The 18098-nt window shown below is 43.0% G+C and overlaps 1 protein-coding gene across 2 annotated transcripts; it reads left to right on the top strand.

The window, feature by feature from the left end:
• The first annotated feature begins 224 nt into the window (after positions 1 to 224).
• HAUS3 (HAUS augmin like complex subunit 3) lies at positions 225 to 17991 on the top strand. Of its 2 annotated transcripts, XM_083151389.1 has the most exons (6): positions 225 to 448; positions 4329 to 5241; positions 7529 to 7968; positions 8488 to 8713; positions 9953 to 10075; positions 17867 to 17991. In XM_083151389.1, exons 2-6 carry the CDS (start codon positions 4348 to 4350, stop codon positions 17894 to 17896), a joined length of 1713 nt encoding a protein of 570 aa, XP_083007515.1. In that variant the 5' UTR covers positions 225 to 448; positions 4329 to 4347; the 3' UTR covers positions 17897 to 17991. The 2 variants fall into 2 exon arrangements, with proteins under 2 accessions (XP_083007515.1, XP_083007505.1); XM_083151379.1 differs by lacking the exon at positions 17867 to 17991 and having other exon boundaries at positions 227 to 448; positions 9953 to 15387.
• Positions 17992 to 18098: the final 107 nt, after the last annotated feature.

Raw genomic sequence — 18098 nt, forward strand, 5'->3', positions numbered from 1 at the left:
CAGCCATAACCCCGGACACCTTACTAACCCATTACCCAGTCTTATGGTGGGATAACACTTACACGGTTTAACTACCCCACTAGTGGCGCACACGGGAGACAGGAGGAGCTGAGAGAGGGCATGCACAGCGCAGCGACTGACTCAGTCTCAGACCGGGAATGTAATGGATAGGCGGGAAACGTTCACAATGACGTCGCCATACCAACGGCCGCAACGTACCTCTGCTCCCCGCTGCACACGTGACATGACTGTTTTATTCCCTGTAGCCCCGCCCACCCCAAATCTGTGGCGCGGCATCTTCTCGCGTAGGCAGTGGCACTGAGAGGAGGGCGGTGGGAGTGTTGTTCATCGCAAGGATCGGATGCTGATACCTGAGGGACTCCGTAGCCGGAGCCTCCTGACGTCACACGGAGCGGGAAAAGCAAACGCAGCTGTTACGGACACAACAGTACGTACTTCCCGTTCTTATACATTGCATATACAGTTACACCAGTCGCCGTAATGTATTGTATACGGTATCATTCACTCCGCTTCTGAGATGGCTGCGGCACTCGGGCGGGCAGCACCTCCTTCCACTACAGGGAGACTGATCCCTGAGGCAGAGCAGGCTGCTTATAGTTATACACACGGAGCCCGCATCACCCAGCTATTGCGCTGCACCCTAGGCCCCGTCACCCAGCTACTATACACTGTGCCACATAGGGATCCCACATCATACATCTGCTACTACACTCTGTGCCATGTCACCCAGCTCGTACACAAGTGACGACTAATCGTGACACTCCAGCTGTTGTTGAACTACACATCCCAGCATGCCTTGCTACAGTTGTACTTTTTGGCCATGCTAAAACTGATGCTGGGATGTGTAGGTCAACAACAGCTGGAGTGTCAAGGTTAGCCAGCACTGTCCTACACCCAGTGCTCCATCACCCAGGTGCATCTGCACCCTGTAGCCCCATCACCAAGCCACTATACACTGTGCCACATGAGGAGCCCACATCATTTCATACACCCTGTAACCTAGGCGCCACTGCACCCCTTGCCCCATCACCCAGCTACTATACACTGTACCAGTCACTTAACAAACAGGGTTGAAAAACGGCGCTTCAATGAGAAATCGACAGTCACCTATTTCTCAAAAGAAAATAATTGTCTAAAATGTGGCAATGGGATTGCCAAAAGGGGTCCAATAAGTTATGTTCTTTTATTCCTTCAACCAGGTTCACTTTTACTAATGACCTGACAAGGGATAAAACCACTTTTCATAATGCAGATAGCATTAAAACTTTCAGAGGTGTAAAAAATAAGGTGTAGATCAGTGGTAGCCAACCCTAGCCCTCGAGAGCTACCAACAGTTCACATTTTCCAGACAACCTAGCTGCTGCACAGCTGCACTCATTAATCACTGACACATTTTAAAAGATCCACAGATGGAGCTAATTAGCTCACTTGTGATTCTGTGAGGAGACCTGCAAAACATGCACTGTTGGTAGCTCTCGAGGACTAGGGTTGGCTACCCCAGGTGTAGATACTCCATACCCTTTGGGGGGGCCTTCTACTTAGGCCACTGAAAATAGGTGTATAATTATAACTTCTCCCTCAGGTGCCGGCATACAGTTTCAGATGTACCTCAAAGAGGGCAACATATGCTCCACATAGTGTAAAACAAATTTTTATTCAAATGCAATAAAACACTTTAAAATGTGATAAGTACCGTGAATGGCCAGATGTGATTACACAGCCAATAAATGTGTCCCACCATGCGTTTAAACTATTACCTAGGCTTTCTCAGGAAGATGGAACGCGTTGGTGGAAGTGGGAGAGCTTTTTTGGGAAGATCTACACAGCGCTTGGAGAGAACCCCTAGCGGCCTACACTCCTGGGGGGGAAAGTCCCGGTCCCCCTGGTACTAACAATGGGAGTGGGGATTGTTGGCGCTCTTTTTTGGCTATGTGACCACAACATCTGACCATTGGGAAGTTGGTGTAGAAGTACCCAGGATTTCGCTCCAACCTATTTTGCTGACAAATAGCCTTGGTCATAAGGTCATTCACTGTATTTTATCCCAGTGGTTCTCAACCACGGTCCTCAGCGACCCCCAGCAGTGCTCGTTTTCCAGGACACCCAGCATATGCACAGGTGCACTCATTATTCACTGACACATTTTAAAAGATCACAGGTGGAGCTAATTAATTCACCTGTGATTCTGTGTGGAGACCTGGAAAACATGCACTGTTGGGGGTCCCTGAGGACCGAGGTTGAGAACCACTGTTTCATCGAATTTTATTGCACTTGAATAAAAAATGTTTTACGCTGGGCCAAAAAGAACTGTAAAAAAAAAAGTTTTGTGCGAAAAGTTTAGCCCTAAAGCTGATTAGGGCTGATAGGCAGGAGTGACAGCTATCCTATCTGCCCCTCCCCTTTAGTATGTAAGCTCTCACGAGCAGGGCCCTCTCTACTCATGTCATGTCTTTTTTTAAGACTACATATATCTCTGCCACCCTAATTACTTTAGTGTCCCTCCCGTGATGTAACTCCTTATTTATCATAAATTTGTCCTAAATTGGCTTGTGCTGTAAGTCATCGGTTTTTGCTCATTTAGATAGTTAGACACTGTGGAACCCTTGTGGCACAATTTAAATAAATAATAATAACATAAAGCTACAATGGGGCAAACAAAAATAATGTATTTTGTCTAAGAACCTCCTCCTAGCTGCCAGGTTCCTATGTTAGAGAAGGAATCTAGGAATAGCCATCTACGGTTTTGGTTCAGTGGTTTCATATAGCATTGTGATGTACTCTGGCATTGGCTGGCGAAAATCCACTCATGACACAATGGTGTGTTTTCTTCCTGCTCTGAAGCTCCAGTGAGACTACTAAACAGTGCATTGGAGGCTGTCCCATTCATATTATACTGCAGAGTCTGACTGTGACATGAAGATTTAAGCTGTGTACACACGGTGCAATCTCGCTGGCAATATGGTCGCTCAGCGACCATATTTGCCAGCAAGATTGCACCGATCTGTTTGTGCTGCAGTGATAAATTGCGGGGTGCACGCTCCCTTGTTCAGCCCCCTAATGGTCGCTGGTCCCTCTGCCGCTCTCCTGGCAGAGTGTTCTGTTCATCAGAGACCATCTCTGGTCGCTGATGAAAACTGGACACTGAGCAATATATTGCACCGTGTGTACACAGCTTTAAGCCCCATACACACGGGGTGATTTTGCCAAGCCTACATGCTGAGAGATGTACGCTAGGGAAATTGCCCTTGAGCTTCCTGGTGGCTAGATTGCCCATACACACATAGTGATGTGTGTATGGGAGATCTGTGCTAACTCCATTTCCTAAAGCACATGTAGGCGTACTGACTAGATCTTGACTACAGGTGGGCAATGGCGACGTGTGGAACCACTTATCACTATTGGGTATACACATGGAGAAATACGTGCTTAATTTCTAAGCAATCTTGACAGATCACTTAGAAAAGAGGTTACAATCACCCTTTGTCTATGCCTCCTTACACTCAGTGTGGGTCTCTTCTGTGTATATGTAACCATCTATGATTCCTGAACGATGCTTTACATACCACTAATAAGATATACACAATACTGCACTTTTAATATCCATCTCTAATCCTCGAATCCTTGACTGGCCACATATGTCTTTATGATGAGTAAATGCTTTTCCTAGTGTTCATTCTAGCACCCTCCATCTTTGAAAATCCATGCAGTTCCTGTTCCCTGCCTGGGGTGTTGCTGTCTGCTTTGGTTTTTCTAGCACAGGTCTGACCTGCATATCAGTGCTAATATACAGGCCACACTGTGCTAGAAGCACTACAGCAGACAACGACACCTCAGGCAGGGAAGAGGAACTGCATGGGTTTTCAAAGATGACGTGTGCTAGAATGAACACTACTTTTCCCAGGCACAGAAACTCCAGTATACTTACACACCATTAATCCTGTACTTTGTGAAACCCCCTATATACAGCACTCCCAATACTTAGGTGACCATTGTCCATGCAAATATACGCAATGAACTAAACGCAGAGAAAACCACAGACACAATAATGAACAGTACAATACAGTATGTATTTTTTATTGCATACTATTTTCCTTGTTCAGCAGATGTTTTTTTGAGGTTGCGGCCCATCCCAACACTTCCGATTATACATTCCTTTGCGCTATACAAATAAATATTTGTCTCAATCTACTACAGCTGAATTGTATCACATTTTTCCATGTCAACAAATGTAGCATGTCTATAATGTATGGAAGACACTCCTTTTTACAGTTGATATTTTAAATGTATTTATTTTTTTACTTTTATAGGACTCCTTAAGTGACAATCATGAGTTTTGGGGACCGGTTTGTACAGACATTGGGGAAGGTATCCTATCCTAAATCCTCCAAGCTTGAAGGAGAAGACTTTGATTGGCTGTTTGAAAACACGCATGTGAAATCATTCCTAGATTGGTTCTGTGCCAGCTTAACTGAGCAAAATGTCCTTTCGGAGGAGAAATTACAGGCCTTCAATGACTTGCAAAAATCCGGTAAAGCTGTTCTGGATGAAAATGCTTTACAGGAGGTGATGAAAACTTGTAAACCATCTATTTCAAATGATGCTATGGAAGAAATTGCCATAGAGAAGCTAGAGGAAGAGCTACATGCTCTTCGGGCATTACGAAATCTCCACATACAGAGGCGCAATAAGCTCCATTTGGTGGCTTCGGCCAATGTACATTCATGCTTAAAATTCAAAGGTACTGAAGATGAGGAGGCAAAGTCATTGAAAGAAATCCTCAGTGTCCTGCAGGTGACCAATAACAAGCTGAATCATGAGCTCCAGGCTATTGTCGATGGCATTCAGAAGCTAATGGCATTCTATGCCCCCCATGAAAAGAGTTCTATGCTATCATCACCAATTTTCCTATTTCAGGTTCTCCTAGATAAGTATTTGTCATGTGAAGAACAAAGCACTGCTGCTCTCACTCTATTTACTAAAGAACATTTTTTCGAGGGCTTCTCTAAATGTGTCGAGGGTTCCGACAATGACTTTCAGCTAGTTCAGCTGGATGGGAACTGCGAAGATACGGCCCTTGAGGACAAGTGCAAAGAGATGATGAGACTCCAGCTGGCTTATATTAGCGCAAAACATAAGCTGGTACAGACCAAGGAAAAACACTCTAGCTTACAGGCTGGTTTGAAATGGGTGGACAGTAATACTAGCGTAATGCAAAGCAAGGTAAGAGTATAGAAGTATAGGGCTAAATGTAATAGTGTGTTAGAATCAGAATGTGAGCGATTTAGGGAGAGTTTTGCCATTGTTTATAAACAGCAATCATTTACACTGGAAAAACCAGGTTGATTTTGCCATGTTACTGAGTGCAGCTTTAAAAAAATAATAATAATGGGTAAAATATCCTCCAATCTCTCACTTTCTGATTCTAGCACCCTATTACATATGGCCTATAGTGTATGCGGTATTATACTTGATAACTAAGAATTGCCTCTGTAACTGGTTGTTGTTGTTTGACCATAGAATGTAATACATTTTTGAGATATGCATCATTTACATATAGATATACACTAAACCGATTTCCACTTCTAATATATAAACATAGAACAAGAAGGCAGCTAAGAACCATTTGGCCTATTTAGTTTGCCCCTTTTTCATCCATATTTTTACCTCAAACCCTATTTGATCTACGACCATCCTTTATGTCTATTCCGTGCATGTTTAAATTGCTCTACTCTCTTAGCCTCCACCACCTAAAAGCAGCTAAAATATTATATGAAGAGTGCATAGCCACTGAAAGCAAAACCAACCCAAAGAAGTTTTTTAAATACATAAATAGTAAACTTTTAATTAAGGAAAACATAGGCCCACTAACTGATACTAGTGGAAAAAGTGTTACTGAGGACAAGGGAAAAGCAAAACTGTTAAATGAGTTCTTCTCATCAGTATTTACTAAGGGAGAGCAGACTGTGGAACGAACATTTCACAAAAACGGGACAAATAAGCCTGATCTCAATGTGGATTTCACGCCGAAGGAAATAATACTGAGGCTAAGCAAACTCAAAACAAATAAATCACCAGGGCCAGATGGGATTCATCCGAGGGTATTAATGGAATTAAGGGATGAACTAGCTACCCCCCTACATTATATCTTTAGCAAGTCACTATTGTCAGGTATAGTACCAAAAGATTGGAGAATAGCAGAGGTAGTGCCAATATTCAAAAAAGGAAGATCCCGCTAATTACAGACCCGTTAGTTTAACATAAATTGTGGGTAAACTATTTGAAGGATTTTTAAGGGATGGTATCCAGGAATATTTAGATCATCACCGTCTACTCAGTACTAACCAACATGGGTTCGTGAAAAATCGTTCATGCCAAACTAATCTACTAGGGTTCTATGAAGAAGTTAGCAAAAACCTCGATAATGGAAATGCTGTAGATGTGATTTTCCTAGATTTCGCTAAAGCATTTGATACTGTCCCACACAAGAGATTGATTAATAAAATGGAGAACGTAGGATTGGGTGAAAATATCTGCAGATGGGTAGGGAATTGGCTATGTAATAGAGAACAAAGAGTGGTTGTGAATGGTGCCGTATCAGATATGATACCGGTACTAAGTGGAGTGCCCAGGGTTCAGTTTTGGGGCCCATTTTTATTAACGATATTGGGATAGGGTTACTCAGCAATGTATCCATCTTTGCAGACAATACAAAACTTACAAAGTCATCAAATCATCAGAAGATGTCACCATGCTTCAAAATGATCCATTAGAGCAGTGGTTCTCAATTCTGGTTCTCAGGACCCCCCCCACCCCAACAGTTCACAGTTTCCAGGTCACCCTGCAGGTGCACTCATTATTCACTGACACATTTTAAAAGATCCACAGGTGGGGCTAATTACTCGAGCTAGCGAGTCGCCCAAAAGAAAGGGATCTTTTCACTGACCACTCCTTTTCCCGCCACTCTCTTTATTGAGCCACTTTGCCCAACTCTAGTTCAGGTCTCCCCCCAGTTCACGTTTTCCTTGTCTCCACACAGAATCACAAGTGAAGTAATTAGCCCCACCTGTGGATCTTTTAAAATGTGTCAGTGAATAATGAGTGCACCTGCAGGGTGACATGGAAACTGAACTGTTGGGGGGGGGGGGGGGGGGTCCTGAGAACCGGAATTGAGAACCACTGCTCTAATGGATCGAGTGTAGAATAAAAAATATAATAAAATATAAATTCCACTTGCAATACTAAGACTAATTTAAGGCGCGGTATAAGCACATGAAGATGAAACATTGCTGTTCATTCTAGCACTCTAAACCTGTGCAGTTTCTCTTTCTTGCCTTGGGTGTCGCCCTACTCTGGCGCTTCTAGCACACTCTGGTCTGTATCCCGAAAGAGGAACTGCACAGGCTGTGAGAAGTGCAGGGTACTAGAACACTAATTAGGATCATTATTTATGTTAAATATGACGAGGGAAATCTAATCCGCTCAATTCTTTCTGCTTTGTATTGTGAAGGCCTCTCATAAAGATCAGCTGAAGGTCAGAATTGCAAGTTTAAAAGAGGAGGCATCACAGACTGAAAATCGCATAGGCGCCATAAAGCGAGAGACTCTCCCAGAGCTGGTCCGGGAGAACGCCCAGCTGCTGAACATGCCGATTGTGAAAGGAGACTATGATTTGCAGATCGCGCGCTACAACCTGTACAGCTCCAGGCAGGACATCGTGTGCGACCATCTAATGAAGCAGAAAGCCTCTTTCGAGCTCTTACAGATGGGCTACGAGTTGGAGTTGATGAAACACAGAAATGTGAACCGTCAACTGGAAGCCTTAATTAGAGAACTGAGGCAAAGTGCAGAGAACTTGGAGACAAGGCTAGCAATGATGTCCGATGTTACCCTGCTGTCCTCAGCCAAACCCCGGACCAATATTGATTCTAAGGATAAAGCTTCTCATGGGTAAGTATAAACTGCCGGGCTGCTAAGGTATAACGGATAGGTCAACTACTTTCATGGATATTTAAGACACTTGTACCCCTTTCAGACATACTCCAAAATCCCAGGTTTTTAAACATGAACGCGCAGGCTGCACCCGGGAAAATGACCCAGCAGTCAAATTGCTGGGTAATTCCTGGGTTGCATGTCTGAAAGGGGTATAAATGTATCCCTGGCGGTTGACATATTGCCAGACTTCCAAATGTGCTCTTAGAGTTTAGTTACTCATTAATGTATGTAATGATAATCGGGGCGGAATCATAGAAACATAGAATGTGACGGCAGATAAGAACCACTTGGCCCATCTAGTCTGCCCTTTTTTTAAACATGTTACCTCAAACCATATGTGATCCTTATTTTTTTGTTGGGATATCAATATGCTTATCCCAAGCATTGGCATATATATATTGTTCGGTATCTGTTATAGGTTATGACTAATGAGATTTTGACATTGTACCTGATTGTTAGCTTTGTGTGTTGCAGATTATTCCAGATCCTGGATGGAGAGAACATGCAGAAATTATTTAGAACATACAGCGGTTTAGAGTCCATGGCTCAGAAATTATCCCAGGACATCACTTCTCTGAAAGATCAGCTGGCCGTTTCCGAGCAAGAACAATCCCTTTTTATATCCAAGCTGGAAGCTAACCTGAAGGAGTTACAAGATGTAATGTACTCGGATGGGAATGAGCTCATGTTACAAACACCAGTAAGTTCTAAGCATAATGGTCGGTGCCAATGGTTTGGACAGTCATCGTGATTTTATTTTAGAAGTTGTTTTATTTATATATCCTTTATTGCCGGTCTCGTCTCCTACATGCATGTACAGTGGAAGCTGGGGTGCAATGACTCTACTGCTAGGGAGATGAGACAGGCTCTAGGAGGCAAGGAGGACCCACAGGGAAGTAAGTATGCAGCTGTGGATGAAATGGATAGTGGGACAGAGCAGTGCACAGCACAACGAGACTTGGTACAGGATAGAGCAGAACAGAGTGGAGCAGGGGGCAGAGTCTTGAGGGAGCTAAGGCTTAATGTGGTAAATGCCAGGTCCCTTTACCACTAATATATCTTTCTTGTAAAACTGCATTATATGTTTTATAGTTGTCTACTAAACAATCAAAGTGTATATAACTAGTAAGCCTGCTCGACGATAATGCTTCGAAAGCTAGTAGATGTAGTTTCATATGCTGCCAACAGATGGCAGTGTTTCGGAGTCACACAGACACAAGATTAGATATACAGATATATACATACATAGAAAAGTGACAGCAGTTGTCCACTGCATGGCAGGTTTGGAGATGTAATGAATAAAGGGTCTTTTTTTTTGGTACTTGTTTCCTAGCACGGCCACAAATCTTGGCCATCGGGGGTCATTTTAGTGGCCTGCGACGCGACCGACGCGATGCCCGCGATTTCCCCATAGAGAACAATGTTAATTGCCTCAATTTACCCGCGATGACCACGATTTCCCATAGGAAACAATGTGAAATGGCTCAATTTACCCAAATTATCATAGGAACAATGGTAAATGGGCCAAAAACACCCCTGAACATTGAAATGTCCCCCCAAAAGTAGTTTACGCCACCCGACTATCAACGTGAACCCGAAGCGTGGCGAGCGCAGCGAGCCCGCGAGGGGCGGCGGTACGCGTCCTCCGACCTTTTCATACCCCTACTATCCACTAGGGCGTGGAGTTGAGAATAGAATAGTGTGGCGAGCGCACGCGGATACCTGTGAAGCCCGCGAAGGGACGCGATTTTGTAGTGCATGCGATGCCCGCGATTTTACCCCCGATGCCCGCGATCATGATCGTTGTGGCCGTGCTAGGAAACAAGTACCTTTTTTTTTTTAAATGTAGTGGTATCAGTTCAAAGAGAAGCTGATAGACTGATGCATTGGGATCTAGTGTTGTAGATCTAGAATTAGTAACTGTTTGTTTCTATTTCAGGAGCTGTCCGCTGATTTCCAGAATTTAAATTCTCACCTGGACCAATTAAACAAGATTTTACTGGAGGTTCTGGAGGATCTGACCTTAAAGCGGAAGATTTTGCAGTCTAGCAAATTTGACCGGGTGGGGAAACTACTATATGTGTACTTTTATCAGAATGAAAACCTTCTGAAGACTATGGTAGAGAACCTGGAGTCCCAGGCAGACATTCACCCCCACAGCAATGACTCTGGGTTATAAAGAGATGCAGAGATGTGGGACACATACAGTAGAGAACATGGAGACCCAGGCGGGCATTCACCCCCCACAGCAATGACTCTGTGGCATACAGCAATGCAGGCATGTGCATCACGGGGTATGGTCCGTTGGTCAAACTAAAGATGGTTGACAATCATTATGTCAACATACTGCAAGGTTGACAGGTCATTAGGTTGACACAAGCATTAGGTCAACAGTTAAAAGGTCCACATGGGGTTTTTCACTGGTTTTTGAGCCGACAGGCGGTATTTCATGCCCTACCGTCCACTAGGACGTGGTGGGAGAATAAAATAGTGTGCCGAAAGCATGGCGAGCGCAGCGGTGCACTTAATCCTGTGTCTATGTTGACTGTGTCGACATTCGAGTAAAAAAAAAAAAAAAAACAGTGAAAAACCCTATGTTGACCTAATGCTTGTGTCGACCTAATGACCTGCAGTATGTCGACCATACAATCCATACCCTGCATCACATACTGTAGAAAATGATTTGCAGTCTGCTTTTCTGTATGTGTATATATATATATATATATATATATATATATATATATATATATATATATATATATATAATTTTTATATGATTTTTTAATTATACAATCAAAGAATTAAGAATGATATCCCCTGCAGTCTGCTTTTACATTGTGCTTTTTACCACACCTTTTCAAAGGTTTTTAAGCATTTTTTTATTCTTATGAAGCGACTGTACTGATGACATTTTCTCTATTTTATGAAGTTTTTCAAAATGTATATAAATCAAATGATTGTTTTATATGAAAATGTATGTTTAGACTTATCGACAGATGGATAGAGCCCTAGGCAATTTAGTTACATAACCACATGCAGCTGCTTGGGTATATCTATATGGCAAAGGGGCATTTGCACATAGGTTACATATGCTAAGGGCATAGGGCCTTATTCTAGTTCAATCTTTCTGACAAAATCCTTGTCAGATGGACAAAACCATGTGCACTGCAGGTGGGGCAGATGTTACTTGTGCAGAGAGAATTAGATTTGGGTGGGGTTTTACTTCAAAGTGAGATCTATATTGCAGTGTAGAAATAAATCAGCCAGTATTTACCCTGCACAGAAACTAAATAACTCACCCAAATCTAATTATCTCTGCACAAGTTGCATCTGCCCCCCTGCAGTGCACATGGTTTTGCCCATGTAAGAAGGATTTTGTCAGAAGGAGTGAACTAGAATAAGGCCCATAGTGAGCAGTGCGTACACAAATGTTCATCATTTTAGGACAGATCTATTGCACCACAGGTAGGGCCTGTGGCGAGCGAGCACCGATAATGCACAAAAGCTATAGAACCTAGTGTATGGATGGGGTGGAGTGCTCATCCGTAAAATATGGGCCGTTAGTATGGGCAAATACACACTTCTCAAACATTGGGGCAGATGTATTAAGCCTTAGCAAGAGATAAATGCAAGAGTGATAAAGAGAGATAAACGTCCAGCCAATCAGCTTACTGACTTTTTTCAAACACAGTCTGCAACATGGCAGTTACCAGGTGATTGGCTGGGCATTTATCTCTCTTTATCACCCTTGATTTATCTCTTGTTAAGGCTTAATACATCTGCCCCATTGCCGGTTATGTATAAAAACACATTTTCTTACCCTAAACAGATAGCACAAACAATCCTTAGTGTTAGTCAGTTTCCTATTTAAAACCTGTTTATTAAAGCATTGTCAAGAGGGATGTTAGAAATCTCAGGTATTTGATATTATTAACAGTTTCTTATATAGCGCACACATATTCCGCTGCGCTTTACAGAGAATATTAGAGCAGTCACATCAGTCCCTGCCCCAGTGGAGCTTACAAGCTATATTCCCTACCACATGTACACGCACACACAGACATTCTAGGGTTAATTTGTTGGGAGCCAATTAACTTACCAGCATATTTTTGGATTGTGAGAGGAAACCGGAGTACCCGGAGGGAACCCACGCAAGTACGGGGAGAATATACAAACTCCTCACAGTTAAGGCCATGGTGGGAAACCGTATTCCACCTTTGGGTTGCGAAGAGCATGTATGATTGTTAAGCGTACTTGAAGCGAAGTCCTTGACTGAAATGTCTGGAACACGTTTATAAGTGGCAAGGTTTTGCGCTATTCTATGATTTTATAGAGGAGCTGGTCTGAAGGTGGAGGGGTGTATAGTGTCTAGAGAGCACAGGCTAATGAGACTTGCCAATGGGGCTAGGTGCATGAAAGTGACTCAAGCATACAGTACTTCTACTCTGGAGTCTACTGCACTGATATCGATTTCTGTATGTCCTCTGCATAGTTACATAATGGTTCCATATGTGCCCTTGAAATCCACAGTTCTATAGAGGCACAATCTCTGTGATTCCAGTTCCTGGGCTTCCTCTGTGTTCTGTCTGGAATGTAGCTGTCGTCTTCTTACAATAGATTTTTGAATTTTTAGAATCTTGAGTGGCTGGACCCTCATGGATGAATTGAGGGCAAGATTAGATTGACAGTTGTTTTTAAGTGGATGAGTTGTGTCTTTGGTGGTAATAAGATATGAATTATACAAAAAAAAATGATTAAATGAACACAGCAGGGGTGCTCCCCGCTTCTACAAAAAGTGGGAACTTTATATTCTAAGCCTAGACCAACAGGTCCAAACACTTATACAAAATTCCACCACCAAGAGTCCACCACCTGGTATCTTTTAAGACAGATTGCTATCTGATAGGTAAAGACCTGTTGATCATTACGGTATTGTCGTCTTCCTCTTAAGTGGGGGGAAAAAAAACCCCGCCCTAGATTTTGAATTGGTCGCATGTGTCATAGTGCGACCAGAGAGGTCTTTGAATTCTTCTATTAATCTTGCCTTATTCTAATTGGTTCTGTTGTTTGTCTCCCCTCCCTTTTTCCTACATGTCTTCCCTACCCTTCTTTCCCTTTCTTTAATATACTCTGATAATGTTATGGTATTTATTTGTATGTGTAGGTAGATGTGCAGCCAATAATACTCTAGTACAGAATGATATATGTTGCTAAAGTCTGACCTATCTCCCTACAATAGGCTTGTTTCCCCTTGTGTGACTACCAGCCCACAGGAACACTGACCGTGCAATGATGGCTCTGAGACATAGGGCTGTCTATCAGATTTATTGTTTCATGCAAGAATAACATGTAATCAATGTATTTTACCGTATAACATTACTTTTGCAGTTAATCAGACAATTGTGCTTTGGGCTGCTTGCTGATTATCTTGGTTTCTTAATGGTTACTTCTATACATGCATCTGCATTGTATTATATTTTATTGCAAAATACAATAAAAAAAATTGTTGAAAAAAAAAAACGAATACAGCAGATATAGAAGTAGCTTTGGCGTCCTCTAGTGGTTGAAGCAAAAAGTGCTGGCAGCAGGAGATTTGAGTCTGTTTAATACGGATGTGTACTGGTAGAGATCAAGAAATATATAAAGATGCTCTTTACCTGAAGGTAATTAATGCTGAGAAATAGTCCAGGAAATGTGAAAAGAAGTTACTGTAGGTTATGAGATTGTCTCTATTCATATAGCAGAGGCTGGCTATCGGGCAGAGGTGTCAGAACTTGGGTTCCACTGGTAAGTCAAGCCATAAAAATGCCATCAATATCTTCAGGATACCTGGAGAAGGGCAGAGGAAGCCAGTATTCCTCTACAGGAGATCAGATTTGCTGCCTCTTAGGGGGTTATCCAATTATCCGCAGTCATTTACTATGGCTAATTGATTTGCAGGGTATATCGTATTCGTCCTGGTGCTGACTCTTATCCCTGAAGCCTCCGCATTTATCAGGGATTTGGTTGCTTCGGCCTCAGGCAGATGAAACTAAATCCGTGGTGTGACTGTTTTTAATGCGAAAATCCACAGGTCTGTTATTTTTTTGCAGATCCTAGGTATATTTGGGTGTTAAAGGAATGCTTTTCTCCCACAAAATAGGGTCTTGTTTGGTATGGCAAAAAAAAAAATATCACAAATTAAAAAAGAAAATGTGATAAAGCCCCAATTTTTTGCAACTGCAAACTTTTCATGACTAATTGGTTACCAGCCTTCATAGGCGTCAGGATTCAAGACCAGGCAATGGTTTATTTAGATTGGATAGTGTAGTGGTTAACATCATTGCCTCACAACACTGCCTTATCTGTGTGGAGTTTGTATATACTGGTAGGTTAATTGGCTCCCAACAAAATTAACCATGTGAATGTGAGAGTAGGGAATATAGATTGTAAGCTCTACTAGGGCCGGACTTATGTGAGTGGGCAAAATATTCTCTGTAAAGGGCTGTGGAATATGTGTGCGCTATATAAATAACTGGTAGTAATAATAATAAGTAGAGATCTTACCACTCAAATAAGCATCATGATGGCAGAAACCAAGGGTTAGGTGGCAGTGTGGGAAGGAAAAACAAATCAAGGCAGAGGGCCCTGCTCATAAGAGATTGCAGTATAAAGGGGAGGAGCAGATGGGGGAGACATGGCGTGGGGAAGATGCAAGGTGGTGCAGTGGGTTAGGATAAGAGCTGGCTGGCATTGATGAAGTGGGTCTTTGTAGAGAGATGTAGGGGTATATTTAATATGTGGGTTTTAAGAAATGGAGATGTTGCCTATGGCAACCATTCAGATTCTAGCTATTACTGTCTAGATCAGGCATGTCCAACGTTGGCCCTCCAGATGTTTTGAAACTACACATCCCAGCATGCTTTGCAATAGTTTTAGCATTCTCTAATAGCAAAACTGTGGCAAAGCATGCTGGGATGTGTGGTTTCACAACATCTGGTCTAGATTTAAAAGTAGAATCTTGATTGGTTGCCATGGGCAACATCTTCACTTCTAAAAACCTGTACAGTTTTGCTATTTAGCCATGCTTAAACTGTTGCATGGCATGCTGGGTTGTGTAGTTCAACCACAGCTGGAGGGCTGAAAGTTCACCATCCCTGGTATTTACTGATTAGAGGGATGACCGGCTAAAGGAAATTTTGCATAACTGATTCCTTTAAAAGCAACTATACGCCCCCCAGGTGGTGGTTTTTTGTTTTTTAATTATTTTCTTTGCTGTGAATGTTCTTCCAAGATGTGCTAATAGTTTGGCAATATTCCAATGACTACTTTTTGCTGTAGACTTCTTGGAATAGGTAACCTTTAATTATAGACACCCTGCATATTCTATACTTATCTCTTGTACTCTTTTATAATCTGGAAAACCACACATTTCTTCCTAGAAACAGTCCTATAGTGAGTGACCAGTTTCCTGCTGAGGCCTGCACTGCACCTGTACTGGTGCTTCTTGTACTGATCACATTTCTACGTTAATACATTTTTGCATGCAGAACTGACATGCATTACAACTGGAAACAACAGTGGTAATACAAGACTGGGTAATAACAGAGGGTGTGGTATAGGGTTCCGACAGTCGGGATCCCGACAGTCCGGACTCAGACAGCATGGTGAGCGCAACAAAGCCCCTTGCGGGCTTGCTGCGCTCGCCACGCTGCGGGCACGGTGGTAAGCTACGCTCGCCACCTATTCTATTCTCTATCTATGGGGGTCATGGACCCCCACGAGGGAAAATAGCAGGTGGCCGTTGGGCACCTGTCTGTCGGCGTTTTGACAGTCGGGATCCCGATGTCGGGTAAATGACTGTCTGGATCCCGTCCGGCACCCATAACAGACAGGCATAGAGGTAAGCTTATAATCTATATGGAACTAGGCATTGATACACAAGGATAGGTGCTACTAGCGGTGGCTCTTATCTCTGCGGAGAAGGAGGCTGCCGCGATGTGGACCCCCACTCCACTGCCGCCTCTGTGCTCATGATTGCCGCCGCCAATCTCGGTCCCCGGCGCATGAACCGTAGCTTCTTCGGTACTGCGCATACACTGGCTCCCAGCCTTTATGGGCTGTTTTTGCAGCAGTCCACAGAGGCATATTCAGGATCCATATCATCCTCATACTGCTCATGCATAGAAACCGTTTTTTATGGGCTACTGCTTAGCAGCCCATGTAGAGGTGTCCTGGAGGGAAGAAAGACCTCCTAGTGGGACTGCCTTGGGTGACTGGCAGGTCGGACTATCAATAGGAAGTCACTGCCAGTCACAGTGAAGCCAGTGCAGTCTCACAGCCCATAGGTAATAACTTCCACTGGGTGCTACCTATTGCATAAAGTCCACCAGATTGCAAAGGTACTTGGTGGGCTGTAAGATAAGGTCACCCAGCGACGTTGGCATGGGGTCCGGATGGTGGGAAAGTGAGAGATAAAATAACTGAAGATATATGTGGACTCCACAGTGATCACCTAACTCATCAAATGAGGGAACCCTTGTATTTATAGAAGCCAGAATGGTTGTCTGGATCTCTTTGTAATGTAATGTGGTTTTGTTGGTGATCAGGAGACAATGGCTACAGGGTACGTCTCTTGAAAGGCAGAACTCCAACATTTTTAATTAGGGTGCCGCTGAGCATAAATGTGCCCCGGTGGGGAATTATCAGCACTTTTAGTGGCCTCCGCTAATACCTGGCACTCCTCGGATTTCTGCAGTTCCAAGGTGATCCTTCAGGTGGGGATATGTAAATGTTATACTACTGAAAACTTTGGGACACAAGCCTTCGTCTCCTACTAGTAACCCCGCACGAAGCAAGTGTGTATATAGATATGATACAGATAATGTTTACAAATTGTACTGAAGCAGTACTGCAAAACTGATCTGGAATTCTCTATCATACAACTGGTATAGCTTTATGGTGCATGATGTAAAATGCTGTGTCCGGAACACAATTTATAAAACTGTAATGCTCAGTGTACCAGACTACACAAACCTCTCTGATCAATAACCGATTCATTCCAAAACTAACAACAACACAACTACATTGTGACCTATCCTCCTACAGTGTAAACAGTGAAGAACATAAGGCACTGTCCAAAAACCTGACCTTCCCTCCCACTCAGTGCCTGGATTAAACCGATCCATAGACTGGAATTAAAAACCACCTAAAATAATCTCATGTTTATGGACTCTGTCCTGAGAACAACTCCCATTGGTTGTAATCAGTGGTCTGATATCTCTAATGTGTTTAGAATGGCTAGTAGACTTCTTTCCTACTTTGACAATCTGAGTGATATCCACATACTGTATGTGACACAATTTACAGCCTAGAAGCAAGCACACCCCCAGCCATCATGCGCAATGGGTGGTCACTGCCTTACTGCCGTCGCATCCCTGCCGCACTGCCAGCGTCGCATCCCTACCTCACTACCAGCATCACATCCCTGCTTCACTGCCAGACATCACCCTACATCAGGGCTGGGCAACAGTGGCCCTCCAGCTGGTGATGAACTACACATCCCAGGATGATTTGCATTCGTTTTGCTATGTGGCAATGCAGAAACTGCTGCAAGGCATGCTGAGATGTGTAGTTCATCAACATCTGGAGGGCCGCTATTGCCCAGCCCTGCCCTACATCATCTTTTGTACAACTATTTCATAACAACCATTATATAAGATATACCGCTCTTGTGTGTACAGTCACACTATAAAATGCGCACGCCATTCGTTGGTGGAACACATTTGGTATTGTATATTTCTGGTATTAAATAAGAATCGCACTAATTCAAAAACATTGCTGTCTGAACAATAAACACCTTTCTTTATTGCAGCTTATCTTCACTAATCCTTGTTATGAATAATGGACACCGGGACTACAGTTCTTTATTATTATGTTTTGATTCACTGGCTGGACACATTTTATCTATATATAGTTCCAAGCGGACCCAGGTATTATAGCTAGTAAAAACCTATAATTATATACTGTGTATCCGTGTCCTCATACATGTAGTCTCAATATGCCACACAGCGCGCGATGCCTGGTACAAGTCAGCTACTAGGTCC

Source organism: Crinia signifera, chromosome 1 (genome assembly GCF_055691185.1).
Source record: "Crinia signifera chromosome 1, ASM5569118v1, whole genome shotgun sequence".
Classification (NCBI taxonomy): Eukaryota; Metazoa; Chordata; class Amphibia; order Anura; family Myobatrachidae; genus Crinia; species Crinia signifera.